We start from the raw sequence: 25,136 nt of genomic DNA, 5'->3' as shown, positions 1-25,136 counted from the left end.
CAACAGGAGAGCTGAGGGCTCAGGCTCTTCCCTCCGACTGCCCCGCCCGAATGTCCACACAGTCCCTGCTCCCTCGACTCTCACAGTCCACGCGCTCGCCCTCCTGGTGCCAACGTGGCAACTGTTCACGGCTTCGGCTCATCTGCATCTGGGCTATGCTGCAGCCGTGCAGCCAGGCCACGCTTCCCTCTGTCTGTGTCTTCTTCAAACACCTAAACTGAAGGATGGGCTTTGCATGTCCCCCACCAGTGTCTCCAAAGCGCGTAAGTACTGACAGCCGGACTCCCTGGACTGGCGTCCAGGCTCCCCTCCCCCACAGTAATTGGCTGGGATCATGAGCAAGTAGTGCAAAAAGAGTCAGACTATATTATCTTACTTTGGTGACAAAGAAGATCAAAACATACAATCAGAAGAAGACAACAAAGTCAGAGCTCCTACATCCAAAGCCTCCAAGAAAAAATATGAATCAGTCCCAGGCCTTGGAAGAGCTCAAAGGGGATTTTGAGAAGCAAGTAAGAGAAGTAGAGGAAAAACTGGGAAGAGAAATAAGAGTGATGCAAGAAAATCATGAAAAACAAGTCAACAGTTTGCTAAAGGAGACCCAAAAAAATACTGAAGAAAATAACATCTTAAAAAATAGCCTAACCCAAATGGCAAAAGAGGACCTAAAAGCCAATGAGAAGATGAATGCCCTAAAAAGCAAAATTGGCCAAATGGAAAAGGAAGTCCAAAAGCTTACTGAAGAAAATGCCTCCTTAAAAATTAGAATAGAGCAACTGGAAGCTAGTGACTTTATGAGAAATTAAGACACTATAAAACAAATCCAAAAGAATGAAAAAATAGAAGACAATGTAAAATACCTCCTTGGAAAAACAACTGACCTGGAAAATAGATCCAGGAGACAGAATTTAAAAATTATTAGAATATCTGAAAGCCATGATCAAAAATAGAGCCTAGACATCATCTTTCAAGAAATTATCAAGGAAAACTGTCCTGATATTTTAGAACCAGAGGGCAAAATAGACATTGAAAGAATCCACCGATCTCCTCCTGAAAGAGATCTCCAAAGGAAAACTCCTAGGAATACCGTAGCCAAATTCCAGAGTTCCCAGGTCAAGGAGAAAATATTACAAGCTACCAAAAAGAAACAATTCAAGTATTGTGGAAACACAATCAGGATAACACACGATTTAGTAGCTTCTACATTAAAGGACTGCAGGGCATGGAATATAATATTCTGGAGGGCAAAGGAGATAGGATTACAGCCAAGAATTACCTACCCAGCAAAAATGAGTATAATCCTTCAAGGGAAAAAATGGTCATTCAGTCAAATAGAGGACTTTCAAGCATTCTTGATGAAAAGACCAGAGCTGAATAGAAAATTTGACTTTCAAACACAAGACTCAAGTGAAACATGAAGAGGTGAACAGGAAAGAGAAATCATAAGAGACTTGTTAAGGTTGAACTATTTACATTCCTGCATGGAAAGATGATATTTATAATTCATGAGACCTTTGTCAGTATTAGGGTAGTTGGAAGGGGAAAAATTATATGTAGATAGATAGATAGATAGATATAGATAGACAGACAGATAACAGACAGACAGATAGATATAGGGCACAGGGTGAGTTGAAGATTAAGGGGTCATATGTGCAGAATAAAATTAAGGGATGAGTGAGGATGATACTAGGAGAAGAATAAAGGGAGAGGTAGAATGGGGTAAATTATCTCACAAAAAAACAGAAAAGAAAAGGTTCCTACAGTGGAGGGGAAACGGGGGGAGATAAGAGGGAATGAGTGAATCTTATTCTCATAGGATCTGGCTTAAGGAGGGAATAACATACACATTCAATTGGGCAAGGAAATCTGTCTTACCCTACAGGAAAATAGGGGGAGAAGGAAACAAGAGAGCAGGGGGATGATAGAGAGGAGAGCAGATTGGGAAAGGGGGTAATCAGAAGCAAATACTTCTGAGGAGGGACAGGATCAAAAGAAAGAATAGAATAAATGCGGGGGCAGGACAGGATTAAGGGAAATACAGTTAGTTTTTCACAACATGTCTACTATGGAAGTGTTTTGCATAATTGCACATGTATAACTTATGTTGAGTTGCTTGCCTTTTCAATGAGGGTGGGTGGGGAGGGAGGAAGGGAGAAAATGTGGAATCCAAAGTTTTAAAAACATATGTTTAAAAAATGTTTTCACATGCAACTGGGAAATAAGAAATACAGGAAATGGGGTACAGAAGTCTATCCCGCCCTACAGAAAAACAGAAGGAGAAGGGATGGGGGGGGGAGATAGAAGAGAGTGCAGACTAGGGGAAGGGGTATTCAGAATGCATGCCATCTTGGGGTGGGGGAGGGGTGAGATGGGGTGAAAATTTGGAACTCGAACTCTTGTGGAAGTAAATGTTGAAAACTAAAAATAAATAAATTTAAATTAAAAAAAACCCAACAACTTGGAGCAACTAAGTCATTTGAACTATCATAAATACACAAATTAAAAATAAAGGATGCATAAAGAGATCCTATCTGCATCCAGAGAAAAAACTGATAAATAGAAATACAGAAGAAATTTACACGTGTGTGTGTGTGTGTGTGTGTGTGTGTGTGTGTGTGTGTACACACATCCCTATTTGTAACTAATGGTAACCATCTCTAAGGCAGGGGAGGGGAGAAAAAAATTTAAGTAAGTTTGTTATATATCTGGAGGGAATAGCATGTTGTATATCATAGATCTGCAGTTCCATGTGCAATCATCTTTTTTATCATACTGTGCTACTGAAATGCTTGTTTTGTTCCCTGAATTGAACACAGAATAAAATAAAATGAAGAAATGATGGGCTCTCAGTGACCTTGGCCGAGGCGGCTGAGCACAGGATGCACTGGATCTTGTCTTGAGGGAACAGCCTGATCAAAGTTCCTTGTGCCCCCTCACTCCCCTTCTCCCAGCGGGATGGCAAATGGTAGAGCTAAGCATGCCTGTAGCTATAGGGCAATGCCTGTGGGTAAAGAGGAATTGAAGATAAGATGAAAAGGGAAAAGGAGAAAGGGGACACAGTCCCAGAGGACACAGGACAGGAAAGGGCGAGAGCACAAGTGGAAAGGCCAGTCTTGGCGAAGACGAGACCTACTTCCTTAGCAGAAACCAGACCAAAGGAGGAAACAGAGGGATGAGGGGGAGAACAGTTTCTGGCTCCAGACAGGGAAGGAAACAGTACAGAAAATGTGATGAGAGAGAAGGTTCAGAACAGCTGATGTGCAAAAAGTAAGAGTGAATCAGATTAAAATAAAAAGATTATCATGCAACAGGGTGATGCCTCGACTTGTGCGTGAGTTGGTTTTAAGTGATGCCAAGTGGTCAGCCTCTCTCTCTTCCAGAGTCATCAAAGTCGAGCGGTGGGACAAAAGCCAAGACAACTAGCAACTGAGGCCCGTGGTTACCCTCAACCAAGTTCAGCCCATCTGCCAAGGTTTAGCGGGCTGCAGCTGCTGTATATGCCATAGCTTCTCGGAGCTACAGCTGAGAGCTGGGGGACAAGTGAACACCAACGGTGGAGTCACTAACTGCCTCTGTTAGAGGTCAGAGGCCGGCATCGTTTATAGTTCTCTGACGCCCAACGCCCACATCCCAATAAGGCTAAGCTGAATCATTCCCAAGAGTCACCTCATGTTGGGGACTTAGCAGACCAACTAGCAGAGCCAGGACAAAGTCCATGTGGCGGTACGGGTGCTGAGCTCCCAGGCTGAGTCAGCAGAGGCCAAGGACCCACCCCACAGACATGAGGCGTGAGGAGATCCGGGTTCTGAGATGAAGGCACCAACTAGCCCAGAACCTAGCCCAGGCCGCCAGATGCATGAGCCACGCTTGACAACTCACTGGCTAAGGAAGGAGAAGCAGGCACAAAGTGGAGAGAACAAAGCAGGGTGGGGAAGAGGTGGCCGTGCAGTGACATCTAGCAGAAGGTGACCTGGGCAGGCCTGGGAAGGAGGTGTTGGACGGGGGCTGTGGGACCAGAGTTGGGCAGACAGATTTGGGCGTCAGCACCAAACTCAGCAGATAGCTCCCCAGAGCCAGGCTCTGGGCTGTCAAGAGAGGGCTGCAGAGGCCCACGAGCACCAGACAAGGAGACGCACTAAAGAGGGGAGGGGGCCAAGCTGGGTGCTACAGCCCAACAGGCAAAGGGAGGGAAGCGCGGGACCTGAACGAGCACGGCGGCCGTAGGTTAACAGCAGGCTCAGTGGAGACAGCACAGCGGGCCGAAGCTCCCACCTGAGAGTCCTCATCATCGGACAGCACCATGACCCAGGACTGGCTCCATTTCACAGACAGAAGACGGAGGCTCCTCGCGGCCTCTCAAGATAACACAGAAACAGATGCATGTAGTTTGTTCTTGGGGGCCAAGCTTAAAGATCCAATCTCAAACCAGAGTTAATAGAGGCAAAAGACAATCATTCTAAATAGAGGAACAATTAATAGCAGCAGGGGAGGAAGGGGGTCCTTCCGCTAATTCTGACCTTTAAAAGAAAGGTCTATTTTACATGGCTTCTACTGGTCTCGAAAAGAAGTCACAAAGGCACACCCAGAGATGAAGAGAACACAATCAACACAGTTCAATTTCTCTGGTAAAACTATATCCTCTTCCCCAATTGATAAACGGTCAAAGGATACGAACAGACAGTTCTCAGATGAAGAAATTAAAGCCATCTATAGGTCATACGAAAAAATGCTCTAAATCATTATGGATTAGAGAAATGCAAATCAAAACAACTCTGAGGTACCACATCACACCCATCAGAATGGCCAACATGACAAAACAGGAAAATGATAAATGTTGGAGAAGATGTGGGAAAATTGGAACACTAACACATTGTTGGTGGAGTTGTGAAATGATCCAACCATTTGAGAACAATTTGGAACTATGCCCAAAGGGCTACAAAAATGTGTATACCCTTTGATCCAGCAATAGCACTTCTAGGGCTATATCCGAAAGAGATCAAACAAATGGGAAAAGGACCCACATGTACAAAAATATTCATAGCAGCTCTTTTTGTGGTGGCAAAGAATTGGAAATTGAGAGGATGCCCATCAATTAGGGAATGGCTGAGCAAGTTGTGGTATATGAATATAATGGAATACTACTGTGCTGTAAGAAACGATGAACAGGCTGACTTCAGAAAAACTTGGAAAGACTTGTATGGTCTGATGCTGAGTGAAGTGAGCAGAACCAACAGAACTTTGTACACAATAACAGCCATGTTGTGCAATGACTAATACTGATGAACTTAGCCCTTCTCAGCATTACAAGGATCTAAAATATCTCCAGAGGCCTCATGATGGAAAATGCTGTCCACATCCAAAGAAAGAACTATGAAAGTTGAATCGCTATCATTTTTTTTTCCTATTCTGTTGAGTTTTGTTTCCTCTTTCTGATGGTTCCTCCTAATGGTTTTAATTTTTACTTACAACTTCACTAATGTGAAAATACGTTTAATAGGAATGTAAATGTATAGCCTGCATCAGCTTGTGCACCATCTTGGGGAGGGTGGTGGGGAGGAAGGGGGAGAAAAATTTTAAACTCAAAAGCATATGGAAGTGATTATTGATAAATCAAAATAAACTAATAAAATTTTTTTTAAAAAAGCTATATCCTCCAGAACAGTCTCGAACTAATTAAAAGGGAAAGCCAAGCTTCCAATCACAAAGGCAGCTGAAGCGTGAGATTAGCACATTTGAAAGAATGACAACAAGCCAACAGACCTGTGCTAGCTGGCCACTCACTTAGTGCCCGTGGCCATCCCAAGAGACGGAAGACGATGCTGCCCGGCGCCTCCTTCAGGCAGCCCCAACAAGGCTTCTCCCTGGGAACGAGGCCCAGGACTGCTGGCCCCGTCTTACTTACTAATGCCCCTAGTAAGAAGTGACCCATATTTCCCTCAAAGCAGGATCCAACAATTGAGGAAAGCCCAGGAAAGTATGGTACACGACTGTGCGGGAGTACTGTAAGAAATGAGGCCACAGATTACCAGTAACTTTTTAAAACACTAAAAAAAAGCGAAGGGGTGCCCCAGATGTGGAAGGCTGAATGCATTTTTGGAGGTGACTAGTCTTAGTTTTACTTCATTGTTATAAGAGAGTTCTCACAGGGTGGAGGCAATCTAGAAATGTTTGCAATGTAAAAACAAACATTATCAAAACAAAAAAATTAAAGCAAACAGCTAAATCAGAGAATAATCACAGTCAAAATTCCCCTGCCGACAGCTCCCTGCTGCCTTGCTCCGGAGTGCCCCACCATTTCTTCATCACCCATAAGCCCCAAAAAGGCCCATGTCTCTCCCATCCACAAACCAGCCTCACGTGGTCCTTCCACCCACGCTCACCACTGTCGTCTCTCCCTGCGGCCCTTAGTGGAGAAGACCATCTACACGAGCGCCTCCACTTTCTCTGCTCAGACGACACCGCCCTCTCCAAAGTTATTAACATCTCTGTGGCCAAACCGAATGGGCTCTTCTCGCTGTCAGCCTCTCTGACCCCTCTGCAGCCCTGGACACTGTCCTGCTCCCGCCTCAGCAAACTCTAGATTCTGAGCATTTTCCTTGGCTCTTCCCTCGTGCCCAGGATTCCTTCCCTCCTCCTCTCTGTCTCCTCGTCCCCTCCAAGTTATCAGCTACCATCCAATCCTCGCCAAGAAGCCATTTCTCCTCCCTCTTCATGCCAGGACCTTCCTTCTGCTCATTCTCCTACTTTCTCCTCTATGTCTCTTGTTTGTATCCATTTGTTTTCAGATGGTTTCCCCCTTTAGACCATGAGTTCCTTGAGAGAAGGGGCCATCTTGTGTCTTTCCTTGTATCCTCAGGGCTTAGCATGGTCCACAGCACACAGTAAGTACTTCAAGTGGTAGGGGAGAAGAGTGTTCTGACAAAAAAGCCCCGAGTGTTCTGGGAATTCAAAAGAAAATACTGCTGCTGGGTGGCATGACCCAGCACATGCAGGGACGAGGTGGCATTGAGCTGGACCTCGCTCTTCGCCACCTCTCTCATGCCCAGGCTAGGCAGGACCTCCCTCACCAATCTGCCCTGCACCAGAGCACTGACCACATTGGAACTTGGGTTCTGTTCTCTGAGCTCTTCCCATGCCCACCAGCCTCACACATGCTCCTCGACAGCAGGAATTGATTGATTTCTCGCAGCATAAAGCTTGAAGCCGACTGTATACCTTCACATCCTGCCTGTGACCTGGATGTATTTAGGCATGCTACGGCCAGTCCTGGTTCCCTGCTGCATCCTCAGGCCTTTGGGCCACACGATTCCTTCCTTAACAAATGTCCATGAAATTGATTACTTGTAATAATTCCGTACCACTTTAGGAACATTAAGTGGATTATCTAAATGCATTTGCATTACAAGGAACTGTAGTTCTTTACTTCTTCTTATAAAATGCTGACTGACTTACCATGGCTGACAAATAGCACTTAATAAGTTTACACTACATGAATAACTACATAAAATCTTTAAGGAAAAAAGTATGGTGGGCAAAGGAGTCAAACTGAGATCTGATCAGTTTCTTAACAGAGAATTTTTAAGGAAGAGCTTAAAAAAAATCAAAGAAATAGAAATCTCTGTCTCAAGGCTGACCAGGTTAAAAAATTCTATTAAACCAACTTAGAATAATGGATCTGAATTATTTAGGCTAAAGCAAAAACTGCATGGAAAGGTTTAAAGAGCACTTGCTCTGAGAAAGGGCCCAGGAGCTTCCTGAGACAGTTATGAGGAGGGACAAAGCCATTTCTAAAGTGAGTAAATAACAACAGAGCTGAGAGTACAATGTGTATAGGTACATTACTACCACCAAATTACACATGCATTCTAGACATACATATATACGCACGCGCGCACACAAACACACACGCACACACACACACACACACACACACACACACACACACACACAAAACAGCTCCCACCTCACTCCCCTAGGCACCTGCAGAGTAAAGCACATCAAAGATGAGAGGTGTTTTTCAAGGCTCCAGAAACCCCTGGCCCTGGTGACTCTGTCCTAATTCTTCCCCTGAGCAATGAGGCTGTGGACCTGAGCCATTCCTCCCTGCATTCACCAGCTCCGTGGTGCTGCTGGCCCCACCTCAGGAATGCTGACAGCTCTTTCCTCTGAGGCCTCACACAGAACAAACGTGCAACCCTTCAATCGGCAGGGTGAGTATGCAGTGCTGCTTCCTCTTGGAGGGCTAGGGGCTCTCTCACTGCTAAGGCAGAGACAGCTGCAAACAATCACTCCTCACCACCAACATTCACAGACACTCGAAGGTTTCATTTGGTCCTCAAAACACTCCTGGGAGGAAGTGCTGTCACAATCCCCATTTTACAGATGAGGAAACTGATGGAGACAGAGGTGAAGTGACTTACCCAGAAACATACAACTAGGAAGTGTCTGAGGACAGATTTGAACTCAGGTCCTCCTGCCCCTAGACCCTGTGGCTCTCTCCACTGAACCACCTATGTGGCTGTGGGCAGCTGGCACCTGCCAGCACTGGGCCTGGAGTCAGAAAGACCTGAGTTCAAATCCAGCCTCAGACTCTGCCTAGTTGTGTGACCCTGGGCAAGTAACTTAAGCCTTGCCTGCACAAAACTGGAGAAAGAAATGCAAAACATCCTAGTATCCCTGACAAAAAAACCCCATGGACAGCTGGTGCATGGGGTTTCAAAGAGTTGGACATGGGCGGCTAGGTGGCACAGTGGATGAAGTGCCCGGACCAAGTCGAATCTGGTTCAAATCTAGACTCAGACATTTACTCGCCTAGTAACCCTGAACAAGTCACTTTACCCTGCTTGCCTCAGTTTCCTCATCTGCCAAATGATCTGGAGAAGGAAATGGCCAAGCATTCCAGCGTCTTTGCCAAGAAAACCCCAAGCAGGGTCACCAAGAGTCATTAAGGACAGCAAAAAGCTGCCTAGAGTTAGAGGGGGCACATTGGCACAGCCGGTGCAAATGCAGGCAGAATAAACACTCAAGAAGGTGCTGATAACATCCACTCTCTGGCTTTGCCTAAATTGGGCTCTCATGTCCCACGAACAACAAACCCAGCAGTCACGGCCAGGAGCCCAGAACCATTCTCACCAGTAACTGTTTTTGGTCTTTCTTGGCATCCTCGTCAGAGGGGGATCCAGACAGCCCAGATGATAATGCAGCTTACAGGTATCACACAGTAAAAGGAGATGTTGGTCATGGCTCTTCTTACAAATCCCACAACTGTGAAGAAAGGCAGGGAAAAAAGCATGAAAAGAATAAACTATTCAAAGACAGCCAACCATTTCTAACCATATGCTAAAATGGAAAGTGTTACAAAGACTCCTTTCTATAGGCCATTTCCTTAATTACCAACTTTTATTGCTTTCTTTTTTTTTTTGTAACAGACAACAAACATTTCCTTCACATATGTGTGTTGGGAGGTAGTGATTATTATCAAATTCTCAATACCAATGGGGTCTTCAATGACCAGTTCAAAAGCTTAACTAAGGAACTGTCATATTCAAAATCTTCTAAGAAGGACATAACTATCTGTTACACTTGGCTTAAAGAGTTGGAAATGCATGGTTGCCTTAGATTGATTCCTTAGTGCTGAATAAGATAAGGAAAAAAAAATCCAGAAGGTATGGAAAAGTCCACTCAATTCTCTTATGGACAACATACAGGAAATCCTTCCACATCCAAGGGCCATTTTCCCCAAATATCTTACTATTTGGAATTTATGCTAAAAATAATTCACAGATATCTAAAGACAATCAAAACTGACATATTAAAGAATTTCAGATGTAAACAAAATTCACTTAATTTTCTAACATGAACGTTTGAAATCTAAAAATATTCTTCAACAAATCCTCCCAAGATAACTTAGACAGAAAATGAAGCATTTCCAAATTAAATGCTGGCGTTTAGAAAATAAACCAGTTATTACAAACTGCAAAAGTCAAGTTTTCAAAGACTCTCAGACACCAAACTGTGCAAAACAGATGCAAAGTACCCTTAAGGGGAAGTGATTATAAACAGAAATCAAATGGGATTCTAGCTGAAGTTCATCACGGCAAAGGTACCACTCACTAAGAATGATGTGGGTGGATGAGTGTGTGTGCACAGAAAGGAAACTGGGATTTTATTTTCTACCGTTACAGCCACAGGTTGGTGGAGAGGCTGGAAAGCTGGGCCCAGGTCCTGGCTGTAAGAGCCTGGGCAGGTGACTTAGCTTCCCAGGGCTCCAGGGGTGTAAGAATCTAAGGTGCAAAGAAGCTGCCCACCTACGTTGGTATTAGGGGGCTGCCATAGTGCCAATATGATCACCCAACCCCTCAGAAGAACAAGTAATGTGTATGATATTGTAATGGACAAAAAAGTATCTTATCTCAATGGCTGATTCTCCAATGAACCACCTTAGCTCCCAAAGAGAGGTGGCTGAAGGCCCTCCACAGGTACAGCGGCTACTGGGCTCTCCATCAGTTCTGAGGAGGCCCAGCCACAGCACTGGTCCTGTTGGACTTCCAAGGAAGACTGCCTTCTCTGCCTGCCATCTCCCAACATGGCAGCAGGGGCTCAGCTTACCCCACACATGGCCTGGCCTCCCTCCCCTGGACCATGGGAGGCTGTGGGCTGGGGAGGAGCTCCCTGTGCACTAAATGTCACACTGCAGAATAAGCCAAACAAGGAAACAAAACAAAAACCTATCATACTGAATCACGCTGACTGGGCACACAAGAAAAATGGAATGGGTATGAAAGGTACATTGGCTACTCTTGGCCAGGACCCCATGACCTGGCCCTACAAGAGCGGCTCCGGCCCAGCCCCACCCTCCCAACCTGCTCTGCCCCATCAGATTGTCAATACTTGCCTGTAAAGGACAGCAGGCAGGGCCGAAGTCTTTTGGGCACCGCCTTCCTTTTTGCTGGGCTTTCTCTCCTTGGGTGCTCGCAAGATGGCCGGTATGTTCAACTTCTATTGATGTAAACAATGCAGTTTTTAGGGTCTGAAAGACCACAGGCAATCCCCTTCTCCTTGTGGACCAAATGACAGTCCTCCCCATCCCCGACTGTCCCCCTGATGACCAGGGACAGACTGTTTGGCCATCTGGCCTGCCAGCCACCACTGGCTTCTGACAGGGTGGCCCGGGGGCAGCCAAGAGAGCCCCTCGCTCCTTTTCTTTAAGGAGAATACAGTCCCCGGCAGACAAGGCCACTTCCCAGAGGCGAGTGGAAAACAAAGAAGGGAAAGGCCTGCCTCTACCCAACAGAAGAAGAGGGAGGCCATTGTCCCAAGCCATGCTGGTGCTCCACAGATGAATCAGAAAAACGATCTTATTGGCCCAAGCTCTGCCCAAAGGTGGCCAAGACCCTCCCTGGACTTTCCCCCAGATCATGGCCATCTCTGAGCAGTGGCTTACCCAGACAGAACCCAGGGAGCGGGGTCTGGACAGGCACCTTCAGAGACCCTGCAAACAGCCGGCCTGGCAAGGGGAAGGAACAATGGAAGACACCAAGCTCTCTGAAGCCCACCTTAAGAGCCTCTCGCACCACCCACTGCTCCTCAGGCCTGGCGATTCAGTGCCACCCCACTCCTCAATGACAGCTAATTCGAACGCATGCTTTGCTAAAATAACTGATCTCAACTATATCACAGACTCTGCCCTCCTTGGAGTTCCGCTGCAGCCTTCTCTGAGCATCTTTCCACACCTAGCTGAGAAGAGGCACTTCTCTAACCCAAGGGTCATCCAAGAATCCCACCAGCATTCCTCCCAGCACAATGGCTCCTAACACTGAGCTGGCCGGGCACGTCTGTGCCAATGACCACAAGCACTCTGCACTCCTGAAGCAAGAAGCAGGCTGGTCCTTCAACACGACCACCTGCTCTTTGCTCTCCTTTGCCCTTCCCTCCCTAACATGTGGCCTTGCCAAAGGGGCAGGAGAGAATTTGCCATGATTAACTTGTGCTTGGGTCTGGCTTCATCACCAGTGACAGGGCAACCAGTGAGTGCAAATGGCAGAGTTCTGCAAACAAAACAGCTATTACAACAACAAAATTAAACTGTAGGTTTCCAAGGGGTAGTTTATGGAGCTCTCCATAGGCTTCAGTCAGAAATCATGATCCCCAAAGCATCACTTGGACTCAACCAAACACAAGCTGACAGATGGACTAGAAGACGATTCCTGGAGAATCATCTATGGAGCCACATGAAGGCTAGGGGACATCAAAGGGGCATGGCAGGAGAGAGACCCACCTGTCCAGTGATTCTGCCCAGCAAGGCCCAGATCCCTTGTCCTTCATTTCTGAGCTTTCCATTCAGGTTCTGGAGTTCTTCTAAAGATTCACACAGCTAATGAAAGGAAAGGAAGAAAAAGTCATGACAGGAAGGTGCTCCCCTGTGCCCCTCACCACACTGGCAGCTGTTTTACTTTCTGGTATGGCCCTGGGGGCTCTACTGGGGTGGGGGGGGGAACCTACCAGGAAAGGCTACAGTCTGGCCCTGAGGAATTCAGCAAGTGCCCCAGGCCTGCCAGCCAATGTGTGTGAGACAAGGCACTGGAACCTAGCCCAGGCCAGCCCCCAGGCCAACTATGTGGTCACTGTGCCTCACACTGCTCAATAGCGTGAGGTGGACTTCAATCCAAAGGTCTCTCGGACCCCCCAGTCACCAGAACATTCTTCACAGGTGTTCAGGGACCGCTGCATCTAAAAAACGTTTCGGTTACTCGGATGGAAAATGACTCAGAACAGACTGATACAGCTATCCAAGGACCCAAGAGATCATCTGTCAGAACTCTCATCAGCAACCACACGATGCCTGGCACTAGAGTGCCGTCCAGGTGACCAGACAGAAGGAGATGTGCCAGCGGCTCCCCAGATTAATGAAACACGCAGGGTGGGAGAGAGAGAGAGGAGCCGGGGCCTGAGGAGTGAAGGGCCTGAGAGCACGAGGCGGGGTAGTCTCGGCAGAAAGCGCAGCCTGCCCAGGCTCACACAGCCGGGATGTGCCAGGGCAGGCCTTCACTCAGGCCCTCCTCACCCACTGGCCAGCTCATGGACCTCTACGGCAAGTTGCCTTCAGGCTTAAAAGAAGTTCAAAAGCAAGGGCAACACCCTCCACTCTTATTTGGAAATGCTGCTAAAATACAATGCAAGTTTTCTTGTTGTGTCTTGTTTCCGTACTTTCCTAATGGAAGTTTAAAGTGTGAGCTCCTTCCAAATCCAGAAGAAAACAAAAATGAAACGGAAATCCTAATACATTCAGGGCGCTCCAAACGCCTCAATTCACAGAAACATGGCTGTGCAAATGTGCACGTGGAGTCCAGATCACGACATAACAATGGTGGCTAATATTTCCAGGGCACACTCAGGTCTGCACATCACTTCCTGCAGATGCCCTCACTGACCCTCTCAGGCACCACAGGAGGAGGCAGGTGCTGCTACATTTACAGTTTACAGATGAGGGAGTAGCTGGCCTATGGTCCCCAGGTTCACATGTGTCTGAGGCCACTTTTGAACTTGGGTCCCACAGACTCAAGGTGCAGCGCCTTATGGCAGCCCTCACGGGCCCCCTCGCACCCCTCCCAGGGCGTGTGGCGGCCTTGGCTGCCTGTGTGTGAGCCCAGCCTTCACTCACCTTGTTGTACTCCACGTGCAGCTTCTCCTGTTCATTTTCCAGCTTGTCCTTGATGTTCTTCTGCTCAGCCATGTTCTCCTGGATCTGAATCATGCGCATGTTTCTCTCTATTTAAAGCAAACAGACCACGTTACTTCACAAAATAAGAAAGTCCAGTGACATCGGCCACCCTCCCCTGCCCGAGGGAGCAGGCAGACATGCGTGCCAGTACTATCTGAGGGCTTGTCTAGGTGAGTCTAAGGCTAAGGAAAGAGGCACGCAGAACGTGACCTGTCCTGGCAGGGGGCTGGCTACAGGACTTGGCAGCAGCATGGAAGAAATGCTGGAGGAAAAGACTGACCAGACCTCACTGTGTGTGTGACCTGTCCATACTGACCAAAATAGTAGTTCACAAAGTCCGCAGTCAAAGCCGGCTGTTTGTGCTTTCGCCGCCCGTCCACACTGGAGCTAGTGTCTGACGTGTCCACGGGGAAGATGTCTGTGCTGATACCCATGAGCTCAGCTTTCCGCATCAGTTTACGAATGGCCGAGGCGCTGCTGGTCAGAGGCCGAGGCAGCTTTTCTCTGGGCACCCAGGCCTGAGGCCTGGTGGAACGAGCCAGTTCTGCCTTGGCCCGATACTGCTGCAGTCGCGCATTGATTCTGGCCTGGGAAAGAAATGCATTTCAAGTCAGTCTGAATATAAAGGAATAATCAATACATTTAAAAGACATAAAAATGGAATGCAGAGACCAATTAAATTCAACCAACACTGATTAACTACATATTGTGTGTTGGGACCACCCAAGGAAAAAGATGGGATATCCTCTGCCCTCAGGAAACAGGTACAGCACTGGAGGTGGGTGGAAGCAAAACGGAGGTGCCTGATGGATGGGGGAGGGGCTGCTGCACAGGTGCTGATACCTGAGCTGAGACAACCCCCACAGACCTTCCAGGCCTGCAGAATCATGGAGGCCAGAGGTGGAACGCTAAGGCTAAAGGACAGCAGAGGCTCACGGGGCTGGAACACAGCATGAGTGAGCAAAGGGCTAAAGCAACAGACAGACTACTTTATATACACAGCACACATAGCACTGCAACTGGAATAAGAATATTCCTGTGTGTATGTGTTTTGGGGGGGGGGGGTATGTGTGGCCCCAAGGATTTCCCTCATCTCTCAAGTGGATAAAGTTCTCCACGGTGCCCTCAGGAGAACTCCAAGGAGAAGCAGCTTGGGGATTCCTATGAACCAAAACTGCTTTTGGTCCTTCACAGTGAGTCAAGCTGGCCCCTGCACCACAGCCTGAACCACACCTCAGTGCCAACAAAGGCAGGGTCTAGCCGAGGGCAGGCCACCCCCTGCCAGGAGGCTAAGTCAGCTTCCTCTCCCCAAGTGGGTGCTGTCCTGGCAAGATCAAAAGGCAAGCTCGACCTCTCTCACTTCCTATTTTAAGGACATTTGTTTTCAAGATAAAAATGGCCCGATGGCCCATGGCACCGACCACCCCCTAGTGGCAGCTATGTGCTGGCTCACTCCTTCCAGGAGAATAAAACCTCTTGAAAGGTTAACCTGAAAACCTCAAAACCAAGAGGACGACAGCAATCGGCCCCAAAGGATTTCAAAAGGCCTTCTTTCTCCACCAATTCTGGCTCTTACTGTAGGTTCTAAGAGCCCACCCAAGTGCTTGTGTAGGCCTGATGCCCCTCCACTCTCAGGAATGGCTCAAAAGCACCAAGTCGGACCCTGGGAGGGTGGGAGGAGGTACCTGGGCCTCAGGGGACAGCTGCTTCTCCCTTTCTTGCAAAGACATCTTACAGTAAGACTGTAGCGCCAGGTAGTTTTTCCTCTTCCACTTTCTGTCTAGTCTGTCTGCATGCTGTTTGCAATAAGCAAAAAATGGGTCGGCTATATCCTAGTATCAAAAAAGAGAGGAAGATAATTAAAGGTGTCCATCTCAACAATGGTAATACAAATATCAAATCAGCTAACATTTATAAAGGGCTTGGCAAACCTTGAAGTACCATCTAAATGTTAGCTATTATTATGCATTAACATAAAACTTAGCTTTCTGTTGAATATCACTACAGAATGATAATTACTTCAAGAATGACTAAAGGCAGTAACTCCTGAAAATCATGTATGTGACTGCTCCTTCAACCATAATCTACATGAAAAAATGGTTTCAGTATGAAGAGTTTGTCTTGTACTATGTCAGTATATATTCATTAATACTCAGAATGAAAATAATTTTAACTGACTGAAAAATCACATGGGAAATTTTAAAACTCTAAACAGATGAAATTTAAGAAACGTTTTGGCAAGATAGTAGACAGAGAAAACTGAGTTTTGTTCATTTTTTCCCCAAAAACCTAATCTGAAAGGACAGAAAGGCAACATGGCATAGTGGGAAAAAATGAGGACTTCAAGTCCCGGGGACTCAGACCCTGGTAGGAGAGGCATGTGACAAATGTCTTCAGGGTCTCATCAACCTCTACCACCTCTCAAATCAAGAGAGGAACCAAGGTCTCACACACAGCTCCAAAGGGTACTGGGATGAATTTAGGGAAGTCAACAAAGATGTTCTGAAAACCACAAAGAGCCATACAAATGAAAGGTACTTTCCAATTATTTCTATAGTTTTTAAAATCAATCTCTTTACAAATGCATAATTTACAAAATTTTACAATTTTAAACTGGACTTTCAATGAATTCTATCAATAAGATTTTCTTTTAAAAAAACAAAATTTTACGTCTATAAAAGCAATGTTTCTGTAAAATACAAAATGCAAATACATGTAAATTACCGTTTAATAAACAAATTCTGAAGCTGCAGCTTTTTTGGCACGGGAAGGAAAGCAGGCAACTAGCCTCTCTAGGCCTATGCTTTAATCACAGGAACCAACCACCAACATTTACATACCTCATCAAGGTTGACTAACGCGTTACACCCAATCTCACTGGGGTCTCCAAACAATCTCTTGAGGGAATTAGTATAACAGGAATCATCTCCATTACACAGAGGACAAAACTGGAATTCAGAGTGGGTCACTGACTTGCCCAAAGTCACAGAACTGGTCAATGTCAGCGAGAGATGATTCAAACCCAAGCTTTTCCAAAAGAAGGAAAAATAAAAGCACTCCCAAGGCTGGCTTCAAAAGCTGCCAGCAGAACGTAAATGGAAAAGCAAAGGGTGGCAATGAGACAGCTGCCGTTTGGGGTGCTAGCCTCTTTGTCTGTTCTTCTCTGTACATGGAAGCTGGGCATTTCACTGAGTTGTTTAAACAGACCCAGAGGCCAGGCTCCCTCTCTCAACTCTCCAAATTTCACACAAAGGTCCATTAAAAAGCATCACAAGCTATTACTCTGCCGGCTCCCTCAGAGAGGATCTTTTTGGAAACGACAACTGAGGATCCATTTCCTCCATCAAAGCAGAGCCTGGAGTTGAGGCAGGGTCAGAAAGAGGCCCACGGTGGCCCACACAAGGTTTGAAAACCCCTGTGCTCCCAACCCCATTTCACAAAGGGGCCCCCCCAAGCACCCAACTGACTGCCTGACAGACAAATAAACACACGCACACTGTGGTGCAGAAAGGAATGTTCAGCTAGAGCAACACCAAAAAGTGCTCTTGACTGGGCCTCTTCATGGGCTCCAGGCCAGATGCTACCTCCTTGGGCCACCCTCAGGTGCCAGCTGTAAGCGGAGGAAGCTACCTAGATGCATGGGGAAAAGGATACAAATTTACTTTTCTCTTTTCCTGGGATCATCTCAATGCTTCTACTTACTTTACTGAAGAGATGTGGAAGGACACACACACACACACACACACACACACACCCCTTTCTTTTGGAGGGCTTTGTGTACATCTAATTTCTACAAGGCTTTGGGAGGCATTAAGGTATTCTTAGCAGCAGATTTACCTTCCTAATTACATTCTGTCTAGCATAAAACTAAAACTAATTAGTTTGCCTGTCCTAAGCTCACCGCTAGAATGGAAGGCCTAATTCCACAATGCGCTACCCAGACCAGGACCGGCCACAGTCACTTGGCCCTTTAGCCCCTCATCTGGCCACTGGCCTGCACCGCCTGGGCCCATCCCAGCAACCTTGCTTTCTCTTATCCCCACATTCAAGTCAAGTCTCTTGCACAGCATTTAGTGTTCAACAGGATGCTTTCAGCCACTAGGCTTTCTGCCAATATTTGTTGGTGAATTGTTCTTCGTGTTTAAGAACAAAACAAAAAAAGGCAGCACAGGATTTTGAACGTATTATACATGGCCTGAAAGAAGATATGAGAAGAAAATTCCTGCCCCAGCCCTCTGCAAAGGCAGGCGTCCATAAATGTTATACATTACATATATTTTCAGACTTTTTCAATGTATTCATCCGTTTTGATGATTTCTTTCCCCTTCTTTTTCTTTTGTCTTAAAAAATGCTATTTGAGTGGATAGAGGCCCTGGAGTCAGGAGGACCTGAGTTCAAATCCGGCCTCAGACACATAACACTCACTAGCTGTGTGACTCTGGGCAAGTCACTTAACCCCAAATGCTTCACCAAAAAAAAAAATTGCTATTTGTTATATGAGATGGGCCTCTGGGAGGGAGAATGAGGACAGATACTGGGGAAAACAATGTTACTATTAAAAAACATCAATAAAAATTCTTTTTAAAATTTAAAACGTGTATTACATGCAAAACAATTCCTAGGCTGCATCCCATAGCAAAACTGACCATTATATCTAGATTCAAATGCATTCTCATGATTTAATCACCTAAACAGTCAGCACCAGGTCACTGTAAACTCTGACTTGTATGGTACCTGGTGTGGCGCCCTGTACACACCTCATCCCCAGCACCCAATCTACTGCCCAGTATGGACAACAGAGAAAGTCTGTGTCATCACAAACCAGCACCTGTACATTAGCAGAGATTTTCACAAATGACAGCAATTGAATTCAGGTCAGCATTTTTCTACTCCAATGCGAATTGACTTGAACTATGTACCTAGATGCTTTCTCAGCTGAGAAGCGAAGCAAAGAACTGCAAAGACATGCCCATTAATATGGGCTTAGCTAAACAAAGCATGACACAGGAATGTAAGGAAACATGACCACAACGTGGAATGTGAAGAATTCAGAGGAGGCGAAGACTCGCAGGAGCTGAGACAGAGTGAAGGAAACCCAACCAGGAAGACAATCAACAATACAGTGACAAGAGGATGAAGGAGAGGAGCAAAATCAAAATGGAATGCTGTGAAATTACGACAAACAGGCACTGCCCCAAAGGGAGACAAGAAGGCAACTTCCTCCCTTCTCTAAGGAACAGAAAGAAGACTACGGCTATGGAACAGGATAAAGAACACTGGGTGTGGCTGATGAGCTGCTTGGTTTTTCTGAACCTCCAACCACTCTGGAGAGCAATCTGGAATTATGCCCAGAGTTATTAGCCTATGTATACCTCTGACTCAGCAAAACAACGAGCATGTTTCCAAAGGCGATCAGGGAAAAGGGAAAAGAACCTATATGTTCTAAACTACTTATAGTAACTCTCTTTGTGGCGGCAAAGAACTGGAAAGTGAGGGGATGCCCATCAATTGGTGAATGGCTGAACAAGCTTCGGAATACGGTTGTGATGGAATACCACTGTGATATAAGAAATGATGAGCAGGTTGACTTTAGAAAAACATGGAAAGACTTGCAAGAAATAATGAAAAGTGAAATGAGCATAACCAAGAGAACACTGTATGCAGTAACGGCAATAATGTTCAAGAAATACTTGTGAACAACCAAGTTACTCTGAGTATTATACTCAAATCAACTACCCAGGACCTATGAAGAAAGATGCTATTCACTTCCAGAGAAAGAACTGATGATGAACAGAAGTACGCATAGTATGGTCTTACATACATTTATAAAATCTATGTCAAACGGCCTTCTCTAGTGCAGGGTACGGAGGGTTGGAGATAGTTCAGAACTTAAAATGCAACACAAAAAATTAAATTAAAAAGAAGGAAATTCAGTTACACGGAACATATTTCTTCCTAGAAAAAAATGTTTTATCAATGCTTCTTCTTTGAACACTTCATTTCCCGATGGGGCATTTCAGCACCTGACGTCCTTTCTAGTAAAGCTACTGCTTTTCAATGCATGTGATCAATTGCATATAGACACGGTAGTTCAGCCTTGACTGGTTTCTAACCTGGGCAGCAACATTAGTTGTCCAGAAGAACATGTAATAATGGTATCTCTCTTTTTTGGGGTCTGTGTACAATAATGCATCAGGCTTCAGTCCAAAGGACCAATATGTAAAGCTTGTTTTTATGGAAGTAATTAATGTCACTTAAAAAAACAGATATAAAGAACTCCTGGCAAGGAAATACCCTCTACCAATGCAAATCAGCAACTGCCTTTTTAAAAATATATATTTTTTTCCAACTACATATGAACATTTTTAACTTTTTTTTTTGAGTTCCAACTTCTCTCCCTCTCCCCTCAATGAGAAGACAAGCAATTTGATATAGGTTAAATGTATGTAGTCATGCAAAACATATTTCCTATTAGTCGTGTTGTAGAAAAAAAAGAACAAAAACAATAAAAATTTTTAAAAAGGAAAAATAAAGTAAAACATGAAACTACCAGATGGCAACCATTGCCATTACCACCCATCAGTGACCCACTGCAGTTAACTACTCTTTCCACTGAATGGAATTTGTCTTAAGTACTCCTTATGTTATTGTTACATCAATTACAAAGTGGATTAAAAAAACTTTTAATAATGATGTAGCCCACCAAGACCTCAGGTTTTATTTTCCTAGGAATTGCTGACCTAGCTAGATTCTCACCCCTAGACTCCAGGCTGGGGAAGCTGACTATTTTTACTCCACCTTCGGAACTTTACACTTTCCCTGGCTGTTTACTCCGGCCTGCTGAGAGCTTTGGAGATTGGCCTCAGTCATCCTGTACCCTGGTTAACTTTATAATCCTGATGTCCTTGGCCGATGGAAAAGCAACACACATCAGGAGATTCAACTGGCTACAAAAACCATGCTGTTAACATAACACACACAGCGCCATCTACCCATCTGTGCTACAAAGTGCTGAAATAATTAGGAAGCTGCCACTCACAAATAGACTTGAGGCCCTGATACGTTTTCTTAATCCCATCTTTCTTTTATTGTCTGTAAGAAACAGCTATGAAAACTTTAAAAACTCAATGTAATAAATCAGTCTATAAGGACTAGCTTTTTTAGGGTGTCACACATTACCAAAACTGAGAGTAAGATAGTGACATAACAAACAAAGGAATTGCCTTAATTAAAGAACTGCTTTAATTAAATATGCTAATTAGGTAAAATGACTCCTAGCTGAAAGCATAATCAGGTTGAAATAAAGCAGCCCCTAATCTGAATACTTATTACTACTGTTAAGGAGTCCCCTGAACTCATCTTTTGGAGCTGCCACATTTTCCAGAAACGCTGGATGCCGCCCACGCAGGAGGCCCTGAATGTAACAAGGACAAAGCTCCCCCTGAGCTGACATGACTTGCTGTTTGCACCCCAAGCTGGACTCCTTGTGTGTCCTTGGGTCTCTGCCAGGCTGGGATGATGTTTGTGCAGTGGGGTCCTTTGCAGATAGGCGGACCCTCCTATCTTCACAGCCTGGCTCTGCCCAGGGGAAAAGAACAAGGCTTTCGCCATCACCTTGCTCCTCCCCACGGGGAGTGGTCTTGTCTTTTGTCCCGCCTTTGCAGGCACACTCCCCCTCCCATGTCACACCCCTTCCCGGCATCTTGGCCTCCCTTGGTCCTGCTATGAACCAAACGTAAACTTCCGTAAAGCCTGGGAACCCTGTGGGCTCCACATGCAGCAGGCTCATTTCTCTTGTAATGTCTCAGGACGTTGTGATAGTCTGTTGATACTACGAAAGGTAACCCTCATTAGTACCCGAGTGATTCATCAAAAGCCCTTGTTTTTAAATGTTCAAACCCCCTGAAGTTTCAGTATTCACTAAACGCTTATTGTATAAGAACATGCACAGATGTGCCAACAATCCCTTGATTTTGTGCCCCCCTCCCAAAAAGGAGACTCTGTAGTAAAGGAAGAACAAGGAGCGGCGGCAGCAATGACATGTTGGGGTCCCTTGGGCCAGGCCTTAGCCCAATCTCCAAAGAGAAGAGGCCAGGAGACCAGCTTTCCAAGAACCCAATCCACAAGTCTCTGCAAGCTCAGCTGTCTGGTGAATAGGAATCAGGTCTGGGGACCACTTTGTTGGGCAGGAAGTCTGGAGGAGGTGACAGGAAAACTGTCCACTGTGACCTGGCCCTCAGTCTCGGGGGGGGGGCTCATTACCTGCTGAGCCCCTGGCTTCCTGCCTGCAGTGACCCTGACTGACCCTGGACCCTGTCCTGAAGGGACTGAGCCCACTGACCCCCCAGAACACCTTACCCCAACCCAGTCAGCATCACACTATGATAGACCCATCGCTCTACTAAACTGTAAATGGCCCCAAAGCCTATTGACCAAAGAGCCACATACCAAAACCATGGTCGACAACTATTCCGTAACCCTGTTCTCTTTTAATAATTTCCATTTCTACGAGAATCACAGGGGAACAACAAATTCAGCATCCTCAGGCGTGACTCTCCTGACCAGAAAGGACTCAGATCACGGGGGTGTTTTTCAAGACCATCCTGCTACAAGAACAGCATCTCAAGAAGAAGTCTCCCAGCCCAGGGAGGAGCTGGCCAGTCTGGGAGCCAGGCCGCCCTTGGCCAACCAGTGTGTGGCCACAGCTGAGTCGGTAACCCCTGATGTCTCTGCCGCAGAGAAAGAGACAGCTACAGCGGCAGAGAATTTCTCCCTGAGAACTTACCTAACGTACCTGTGATCTGAGGTCCCAGAAAACCAAGAGGTGGAAGCAGCATTAACTGTACCCACTAAAGCGTGCGGGTGCTGTTGCTTAGAAAAAGAACCTCACTTATCATGTAAAAAGGAGGCGACAAGACCACAGGAATCCTGACCAATCAACAGGCACTGATTAAGCACCTCCTGTGTGCCTGGCTCTGTGTCCGGGGCTGAGGAGGCAAAGGAAAAAGCCTAACAGCCTCTCCCCAGCAAAAGAGACAACCTTACCTCTGAACGTGACACAAAATCCCCATTAAACCGTGACCTCCTTGAGGGCAGGGCCTATGCTTTGCCTCCTTCTGCACCCAGAGTTTTAGCACAGTGCCTGGCACACAGTAGGCACTGAACAAATGTTCACTGATTGGTTCATCTAAGTCGATACAAACCAGGCACTAACAACTGGGGAGGGAGGAAAGCTGGTTGTTGAAGGCCCCCAGCCAACGGCCTGCCCAAATACCCAGAGTACCTGTGCCCAAGCACGAGGACGAGTAAGATGGCACAGCCAGCTCTGCTGACATGTGGAGGGAAGGATGGGCAAGAGCATCTCAGAGGCAGACAGGAAACAGGAGGTCCAGCCTGACTCCGAGAAGCCCCTTCGCTCCCATAGCCCTGACACCAGATGGAATGGAGCAGGGCAGGAATAAGCATTTATTAGACACCTGCCGTGTGCTAAACGTTGTGATAAGCACTTTACAAACGCTGTTAAAGAGGGGAGACATTGCTGAAACACACATCAAAGAACCACTCCATCAAAGTCTTTGACTTCACGGGTAACATTTCTTTAAAAGGTGGCCGGACGCTTTGCTTTCACACACTGACTCAAAGCATCCCAAGAAGGTGGAAAAGACATCATCCCGTCAAGGCATGAGAGAACAGGTCCCACACCAAAGAGTGGTAAGAGACCCAAAGGCATGTCCTTAGCTTGCCGCACGGTGGTCCCATGCTCTGCCCATCTTCACACAGCAAGAAATTAGCAAACAAGGAATAACCTTGCACATACAAAGAACAGAGTCAAACAGGGAATACAAGACGTGAGGAAGTCACAGTCACAAAACTGGGCACAGCCCCATGCTGTCCCAGCCAATGCCATCATAATCCAATACACAGGAGCAAGCTTCTCTTTGGTGCCTGCTGTGTGAAGGCGGCTGTTCCAGGCACTGGCAGAAGGGGGGGGGGTAAGAGAAGAGAGAGAGAAAAGGCAAGACAAGGGATGGTCCTAGCCGTTAGGGTGCTCACAGTTTACTAAGGGGATATGACACAAACCTTGGAAACTGAGGAACCACGCCACGATGGATGAAGCAGACGGACCAACATGTAGCGTGGGGAGGGAAGGCAGCGCCCCAAGGTGGGAACTGTGGAGAAGGTGGCACCCAACTTGGCTTCTAAAGGGTAGGGAGTAATTCAACAGCTAGAAAGACGAGTCAGCATATTCTCAGGAGACTGGCTGCACAGCAACGTCACAGAGAGTGAAGCAGATCTTAGGGAGGGGTGAGATGTTACACCAGCCTCACCACCCAGAGATTTCCAAGTCTGAGCCAACGGCCCAATTACTACCAAAAACGCCGACTATAAAATCCCATCATAACAAAAAGCCTATCTTGGAATTAGGCTTTGTAGAACTGGCCATTTCATGACACTGGGTGTGCAGAATTAAAAGGAAATACATATATACACTTATGTAGGAAAGAAAGATGAATTTTTTTTTAACCACCTTTCTCTGAAAACTCCCTGCTCGGGTTCCAACTCACCATCTATTGAAAGATTTCTGGATCTGAGATCCTTTCAATGACACTGACGGCCACCCAATCCAGGCCTTCTCACTGAGGGTGAATCTTACCTAAAAACTCCCCAAAACTCACCATGGGGAATCTGGCCAAAGCTTTGAAAGCCAGACCAGCTCCGGGCCTTTGAGAGCTCGAGGCCAGTGAGAGCAGTGGAGGGGCTGCCAGCCACTCAGGCTTCCTAAGCGCCCCACCCCGCCGGGATGCACGTGTACTTGGTAGACCTCATCTTGGGGCCACTTTCACGAGTCAACCTTGACGATGACCTGTACCGGTACAGACCACTGTATTGTTAACCAAAAACAACACCACAAGTCCATGAGACATGCATTGCAACTGGATTTATTATAAGGGAAAGGCACATGTGTGTGGAAACTCCCTATACCAAAGACACCAGCAGCATAGGGAAAGAGAGCCTTGGTATTTAAGTTACAGGGAAAAGGGGAAGTCATAGGGGAGGGGAAAAGGACTAATCTCTTCTTAAAGGAGAGGAGAAAGGTGATGGCAAAAGTAGCATTCTTTTCCCTTGGGAACTGCAAGACCACGAAGATAGGATGGTCTGCGTTCTGACAAGGGGTTTTTAAAGTAATATTTCCTGAACCTTGAGTCTAGGCAGTAAGAATACAAATGATTTCTCTGGATGAAGCTCGTACCCTGGACCTTTGATCTTATTTATTGTTTCAATTAATTTTCTGATAAAGATAAATGGATTTTTCTAGATGCACTATTATCATGTCAGCAGAGAATAAGCATACTTTGACCTATGTTTCCAACAGTAACATCCTGAGATCTTTGTTCCTATTTTTCTGCAATGTCAA

General features: G+C 46.1%; 1 protein-coding gene across 6 annotated transcripts in view; it reads right to left on the bottom strand.

Moving 5' to 3' along the window:
• Positions 1-25,136, bottom strand: part of PHF14 (PHD finger protein 14) — a 174,904-nt gene that overhangs the window by 107,592 nt on the left and 42,176 nt on the right. For all 6 annotated transcript variants that reach the window (XM_021000090.2, XM_021000091.2, XM_021000089.2 and 3 more), the window contains 6 exons: positions 15,406-15,552; positions 14,037-14,307; positions 13,661-13,767; positions 12,278-12,373; positions 10,895-10,998; positions 9,133-9,264 (listed from right to left, as the gene is read on the bottom strand). In XM_021000090.2, coding sequence (XP_020855749.1) covers positions 9,133-9,264; positions 10,895-10,998; positions 12,278-12,373; positions 13,661-13,767; positions 14,037-14,307; positions 15,406-15,552 — 857 coding nt within the window. The remainder of the gene's footprint in view (positions 1-9,132; positions 9,265-10,894; positions 10,999-12,277; positions 12,374-13,660; positions 13,768-14,036; positions 14,308-15,405; positions 15,553-25,136) is intronic.

The sequence above is a fragment of the Phascolarctos cinereus genome, unplaced genomic scaffold (genome assembly GCF_003287225.1).
Source record: "Phascolarctos cinereus isolate Bilbo 61053 unplaced genomic scaffold, phaCin_HiC Scaffold_1;HRSCAF=81, whole genome shotgun sequence".
NCBI classification, from domain to species: Eukaryota; Metazoa; Chordata; class Mammalia; order Diprotodontia; family Phascolarctidae; genus Phascolarctos; species Phascolarctos cinereus.
The sequence above is the reverse complement of the archived record's forward strand: the minus strand, read 5'-3'. Positions and strand labels throughout refer to the sequence as shown.